The sequence below is a fragment of the Orycteropus afer genome, unplaced genomic scaffold (genome assembly GCF_000298275.1).
Source record: "Orycteropus afer afer isolate SDZICR_OR568_19922 unplaced genomic scaffold, OryAfe1.0 scaffold00358, whole genome shotgun sequence".
NCBI classification, from domain to species: domain Eukaryota; kingdom Metazoa; phylum Chordata; class Mammalia; order Tubulidentata; family Orycteropodidae; genus Orycteropus; species Orycteropus afer.
In genome coordinates, this window is record NW_006921945.1 from 664,497 (window position 1) to 671,972 (window position 7,476).

Here is a 7,476-nt window from a genome sequence, read left to right on the forward strand (position 1 = left end):
TGGGGCAGTTCTGCTCTGTGCTATGTGGTCAGCATAGGCAGGAATAGGCTCAATGGCAGTGGGTTTAGTTTTTCTGGTTTGGGAATTGCCCAAATAGTTTTCATTGTTCTTACTCCAATTCATCCATTTTTCTGATCCAAGCTCCTATACTGGGCTTATTTGTGACGTCTCTGTTGCTGTTTTAGGTGCTGTTGACCCACAGTGACCTGCGTACGACAGACTGCAACAGTATGCGATCCTGAGCCATCGTGACAAAAGTAGGTATTCCTTTACTTCCTCTTGGTCTAGAACTGCCTCCTGCCCTCCTTGGATCTCATGACCTTGACATCTCAAAGTGCCCAGGCCAAGTGCAGTTTTCTGAATGTCCCACATATGAACTTGTCGGTTGCTCAGTCATAATCAGATGCAGGCTGACGTGTGGCATCTTCACAGGTGACGTTGCTACCTCGCAGCACGTCACAGCAGGACGCACCAATGTCAGTCTGTCCCATTTGGTCCTGTCAGGTTTGATCATGGTCAAGGTGGGGTCCAGCAGATTTCTCCATCACCCAGGTACGTCCCCTTGGTGACTGGTACATGATCTGGGGTACACTGTGCACAGCCTGTATCCAGTGGCTTTCACATCCACTGCTGATCTTTGCAGAATCAATTATTACAGCGGTGACTACAAAACGCAGTGTCCTAACTCTGTCATGCCATCCGCACGACGAGCTGACAATTCTTCTACAGCGTCACAGCGGGCCCATCACTTATCGGCATGTCATCTCTTACAACCCACGGGCACCGCTCTTCTTTCTGCTGCTCCACCTGGTCCAGACTGGCCAGGACGCCCCCTGGCCGCCTCCTAGGCCTCTCCTGTGAGGCTCTCATCTGTCGGTGCACCTCCTGCCTTGTCTGTGCCCTCCCTGTGAAACCCATCCCTTCAGAGTGCTGGTTCCTCTTATCAGGAAATGGTATTTAGAGACCAAGATCTGGCTGTGGGATGTGCTCATTGCTACAGAGGGTCACTGCTTCTAGGCCCTTTCAGTGGGCACAGCTGGGAACTGTATTTCTAAACAAATTCATGATTTCATCTATAAATCAGTCAGAAAAGCTCAGATACCTCAACAGAAAAATGGGGAGCTCTGCTCCCACCTAGGCAGCAGGAAGCTGCAAAGAACCCTGTCCTTCCCTACAAATGGGAAAAAGCCAGACAATCTGCAAAATCTTCACTTTTCTTAAGCCCACTGGAGAGGTGGGCCTGCCAGGCACCCAAGCAATCCCGACTACGAGGAAGATAAGCCCCTGTGGAGGGAAGGACCCACGAAGGGTTCCCCTTGGGCAGAGCACCCAGGCAGGCAGGCCACTCGGTCACAGTCCTCAGGGCTTTACAGGAGTCACTCCTTTCAAACTCAATCCACCATGTGACACGGGTAAGCTGCTTCTAGCCAAGAGAACCCATGGGGGAACTAACAATAGTAGTTGCAAGGACAGTGGGGGAGACACGGAGGAATTCTCAGCTGTAAGGAAGAGGTCCAAAGACAAGGTCAAACACCATCAGAAAGGAGCACCACAAGCAGAAAGGGGCACCATAAGTGTGTCAGTTAGGGGTAAGCTTGTCAGTTAGTGGTAACAATGAGAAAGAACAGTGACAAAGCATTTTCTTCAGACACAAGACTTCGGAGAAGAGGGACTGCTGTCCTCATCCTGATCCCGTCTGAGCAGCCATGTTTTATGCTCTTTAACAGCCACTGAATTACTTTGATTTTGGTAAAAACATTTTTAAAATATGGAAACAAAACTGTACCTTAATCTGCAAGACATCAAGTGGAACCGTCTCTCCTTTCACAATGGCGAGGGTAGCATCTGTAATATGTCTAAGGGATGGTGAGAAAGGGATTATCATGTGAAGAAGTAACACACCCCACACAAACGTACACACACAAGCACAGCCCTTCCCTCCACACACACAGATACATACACACAACCACAGCTCTTTCCCATACACACACAGACATACATACAACCACAGCCCTCCCCTCCACACGCATATACATACACACAACCACACCCCTCCCCCCACAACCACAGCTTTCCTCCCACATCAATACACAACCACACTCCTGCCTCCCACATGCACATGCACATACACATACAACCACACCCTTCCTCCCAGATACACATACAACCAGATCCCTTCCCCATACACACATGTATGTACACACAACCACACCCTTTCCCTCACACACACACAAGTGCATCCCTTCCCCACACATGCATATACATACACACAATCACATCCCCATGCACATACGCACAACCACACTCTTCCCCCCACATGCAGATACACACACAATTACACTCCTGCTCAGAGTTATCAGTAGGGGGGTCAGGAATCAAGCACAGTGCCTCAAACTAAGAAAGCAGAATAAAGAAGAATTACTGACACAAATACAGTAGAAAGCCCTGACAGGGCCTCTGAATGAAGGCTTTGACAGGAAGTTCATACCAGACACCTACCACTGACTCATGTAACCCTGGAGTCTAGCCACTGTACCTGGTGCACAGCTATCGCAGGCACCATGGGCTGCTGAAAGGACGAACAGATCTGTCCTGGAAGAAATGCAGCCAGAATGCTCCTTGAAGCGAGAATGGCCAGACTTTGTCTCTCCTACTTTGGTCATGTTGTCAGAAGGGACCATTCCCTAGAGAAGGAGATCATTCTTGGTAAAGTAGAGGGTCAGAGAAAAAGGGGAGGAAGGCCTTCAAAGAGATGGACTGACACAGCAGCTTTAACGATGGGCTCAAGTATAGCAAGGATTGTGAGCATGGCACAGGACCGGGCAGTGGTCCGTTCTGTTGTAGCAGGGGCTGCTCTAAGTCAGAGCCGACTCAACAGCACCTAACAACTACGTCAGTTCAAACCCACCAGCTGCTCAGCAGGAGGAAGATGGGGCAATCTACCTCCATAAAGATTTACAGCCTTGGAAACCCACTGGGGGTCACTATGAGTCAGAATCAATTCAATGACAGTGGTTTTTTTTAAATAAAGATGTTTTCCACACACTGGAAGAAATTTAAGGTCCTTGCCCAGAAGGAGAACTAAAGGACAGAATTTGATGGTATTACCTCAGCAAAGTATAACCCAGAACCCAAGACATGGTCCCCCGATATTCCACAATTACTAGATGTACTTCATTTTAACTGCTGATGGCTTTGTTCAAACACACACTACTCTCACAGACATTCCGACCATCGTTGGAAAAGCCTGAAAAAATGTCCATTAACCGACATGCACTCTCCATGTGCATTCCAAACATGTGAGACTGCCAGGCTAGGAGCAATTCTAGGGATCATGTCACAATTAGATGCAAGGTCAGCTTCACATAACATACAACACGTTAGCAGAAGAAACACCAAGTCAGCAGGCAGCCGGACACTAAGATTCTGTGGGAGCAAAGAGAACAAATGACCACGTCACACTGTCCTCTCCTGGCCTGCCCACACCCCCAGACACCCTCTGTTGACCCCTGGGTGCCTGGTGAGTCCCCAGCCTCCAGATGGTGGCTTACAGGTCACCCTCTCAGCCAGGGTGACCCATCAGCCGACGTGGGTCCCTCCCTGTGATCTCTGTCACTGAGTACCTTTTCCTTCAGAGTAGATGACAATGCACAGAATACATGTCTTTATCTACTTCCTCCCACCTGTCTCCCCTGGTAGACCAGAAGTTCTCCCAGATGACTGGTCACTGACATCATCTATTAGACAACCGAAAACCTGCACCCAGCACCTTGCACGGCACCTGGCAGGCACTCGACATTTGCTGAATAGATGAATGAGTTTATGAAACACAATTTCAAACACAAAAAAGCCCAGAGTACATAGTACCTGAACTCCTGTCTACTCTGCACACAGCCTCCATGATCATCAGTCCAGGGCCAGCCCGTTTCCTTTAATGCCCTCCTCTCACCTCCCCTACCCTGCATTAAATGACGTAAACCCCAGGTATCTTGACTCTTCATCCATAAATATTTCTGCAGGTGTCGCTAAAAGATAAAGACTGTTATTGTAAAACACAGAAACAAAATTTTAGGTATTATCATACCTAAAACGTCTAAATAATTTCTTTATATCTATTCATCCATAATTCAAAATTTCCCCAATTAACATATACATATAGTTTCACTGTTTGAATCAGCATCCAAATGAGATCTATACACTGCAGTTAGTTTCTTTGTCTCTTATGTTGTTGTTGTTATGTGCCATTGAGTTGGCCCCGACTCATAGCGACCCCTCCTTGGGTTTCCGAAGCAGTATCACTATGGAAGTAGATTGCCCCATCTTCCTTCCGAGGAGTGGCTCGTGGGTTTGAATCACCAGCCTTCTGGTTAGGAGTCAAGTGCCTTAGGCACTACCTACCAGAGCTCCTCTTCTAATCTATAAATTCTCTCTCATTTTCTTTCCTCTATTTGTAGAGGGTCAGTGAAAAAGGGGAAGGCCCTCAACAAGATGGACAGACACAGTGGTTGCAACAACGGGCTGAAGCGTAGCAGCGACTGTGAGGAGGGTGCAGGCCGGGCAGTGCTGTTGTATTATACACGGGTCGCTATCAGTCGAAACCAACGCAACGGCACCAAACACAACAACAATAATTTGTTGAAGAAATAGGTTATCTGCCTGCGCCTCCAGTTCCTGCATGTATTGACAGCCTGTATCTAGAATGGAAAATTTGCATCAGACTCAGTGTAAGTTTTTGGCAAAAAGTACTGCACCGCTGGTCGTGTGTACTCCACCAGGAGGCACGTGATACCCGGCTGTCTTTCTGTGACGGAGTAACCACTGATCATCACTGGTTAAAGCAAACCAAGCCCACTGCCACTGAGCTGACCCTCGAGGAAAGAGCAGAACCACCCCCTAAGCTATTCCAGGCTGCAGATCTTTACAGAAGCAGACTGCCACATCTGCTGTGGTGGAGTAGCTGTTGGGTTTGAACCGCCAATTCTTCTGGTTAGCAGCTGAATGCTTTAAGCACTACACCGCCAGAGCGCCTCACCAATGGTTACATTTATTAACTAACAAAGAGTTGCAAAATGCCAATCTTTTAGTTCTACTGTTCTTCTATTTATTATCTCTTTTATAAAGAGAAACTTTGCCTCGACAACATTTTGGTTACCCTACAATTGACATCACATGAGAAAAACAGGGTAAAATGCTTGCATTTTTTGTTTATTTACCAGTTTTCAAAATAGTCACTTGATGCCCCAGTAACCCCCAAAGACGGCCAATGAGCTTTTCATTTCTACTGACTGCATTTTCTTAGTACCATAGTGAACTCATTCATGGATTTAAACCTAAGTGATATCTTACAATGATTATTTATCCAATGAATGAATTTTAACAGTAGAGTTAAAACTGATGTGATCACTGGAAGAGAAAGGAACATGAACGAGTGCCCACAAAAGGGCTGTGTCAGTGCTAAGCCTCAGCTCAGGGAAACTAACAGCTCTTCCCCAGGGCTCACTTAAGAGCAAGAATCATCTAAGCTTGAAAGGGCTACTTTTGACTTTCAAAATTCTTTTTAAAAGTTAGATTTATGAAGTACAGGTTATATACAGTGAAATTCATGCTTTTAAGTATATTGTTCTACGAACTTTGGCAAACACACGTAACCACTACTGTGATGAAGACATGTAACATTTCCAACATTCCAGAAAGTTCTCTCATGACCCTCTGTAGCCAATCACCTGTGCTCACCATCAGCTCCTGGCAATCACTCATCTGTTTTCTGTCCCTACAGTGTGGCGTTTTCCAGAATTTCATATCCATAAAATCAAATGGCACACAGCCTTTCAGCCCCACCTTCTCTCTCACATGAGTCTGGGGTCATTCCTGGGGTGGGACGTGGCGGTACACGGTTTCCTTTCATTGCTGAGTACAACATGTGTACACAACCAACTGTTGAGCCACTCACCAGCTGATGGGCATCTGGGCTGTTCCCGGTTTTGGGCAATTAGAAATAAAGTGACTATGAGCACACCTACAAATTTCTGCATGGACATGTATCCATGCGTTCTGCATTCCCACAGTGATGCAGGGAAGTTCCAGGTGCTCCATAAACTTGTCATCAGTTGGTGGTGTCAGGATTTTGCTCCTCCTGTCTGTTTGTTTGAGCCGTTCTAGCAGATTGGTAGAAGCATCCCATTCTAGATTTAATTTGCACTCCCCTAAGTTAGTGATGAAATGATGAAAAGAGCTGAACAGGAGATTTCAAGGGGCAGCTTGAGAAGACTAAGTAAAATAGTATAAGGATATATGGAAGACTGGGACCCGAGGTAGGCAGGGCTGGGGCTCGGGGCTGCTTTTCGCTTGGGACGCCGCTATTTTAAGGCCAGGACCCGAGGTAGGCAGCCCAGGGCTCATGGACTGCTTTTTCCTTGGGGGCAGCTCTATGATGAGGCTGGGGCCAAGGCAGTTGGCCCAAGGGATCAGGGGCTGTTTTTCTACTGGGGGCGACTCTATTTTAAGGCCCAGTCCAAGGCAGGCAGGGCCAAGGTTCAGGGGCTGCTTTTCGCTTGGGGGTGGCACTATATTAAGGCCAGGGCTGAGGTAGGTGGCCCCGGGTATCAGGGGCTGCTTTTTCCTTGGGTTGGCTCTATTATGAGGCCGGGACCCAAGACAGGTGGGCACAGAGGGATTAGGAAAAACTAAGAGAGACAACCTTGTCCGTCAGTTTGTCCTCCTGTGGTGGCTTACATGTTGCCGTGAGGCTGGAAGCTATGCTGGTCTTGTAAAATGCTAGCAGGGTTACCCATGGTGGGCAGGTTTCAGTGGAACTTCCAGGCTAAGACAGACTCAAAAGAAGGAAGAGGCCACCCACTTCTCAAACAATTGGCCAGTGAAAATGTTATGAACAGCAGTGAAACACTGTCTGATATATTAGTGGAAAACTTTATGAACAGCCCTGTAACAGTGTCTAATAGAGTGCCAGAAGATGAGCCCGTCAGGTCGGAAGGCACTCAGAATGTGACTGGAGAAGAGCTGACTCCTCAAAGCAGAGATGACCTTAATGATATAGATAGAGTAAAACTTTCAGGACCTCCATTGGCTGATGTGGCATGACTCAAAATGAGTAGAAACAGATGCAAACATTCTTTAACAATCGGAACGTGGAATGCACGAAGTATGAATCTACGAAAACTGGAGGCTGTCAAAAATGAAATGGAACGCATAAAGATTGATATCCTAGGCATTAGTGAGCTGAAATGGACTGGTTTGGGCCATTTTAAATCAGACAATCACATGATCTACTCTGCCAGGAATGACAAATTGAAGAGGAATGGCGTGGCATTCATCATCACAAAGGATGTTTCAAGATCTGTCCTGAAGTACAGTGCTGCCAGTGATAGGATAATATCCATATGCCTACAAAGAAGACCAGTTAATACTACTATTATCTATGCACCAACCACCAAAGCCAAAGATGAGGAAATTGAAGAT

At 46.9% G+C, this 7,476-nt stretch overlaps 1 protein-coding gene across 1 annotated transcript in view; it reads right to left on the reverse strand.

The window, feature by feature from the left end:
* AGK (acylglycerol kinase) overlaps positions 1 to 7,476 on the reverse strand; it is a 100,304-nt gene that overhangs the window by 36,245 nt on the left and 56,583 nt on the right. The window contains exon 8 of the mRNA XM_007952781.1: positions 1,787 to 1,856. Within this exon, the coding sequence (XP_007950972.1) occupies positions 1,787 to 1,856 (70 nt within the window). The remainder of the gene's footprint in view (positions 1 to 1,786; positions 1,857 to 7,476) is intronic.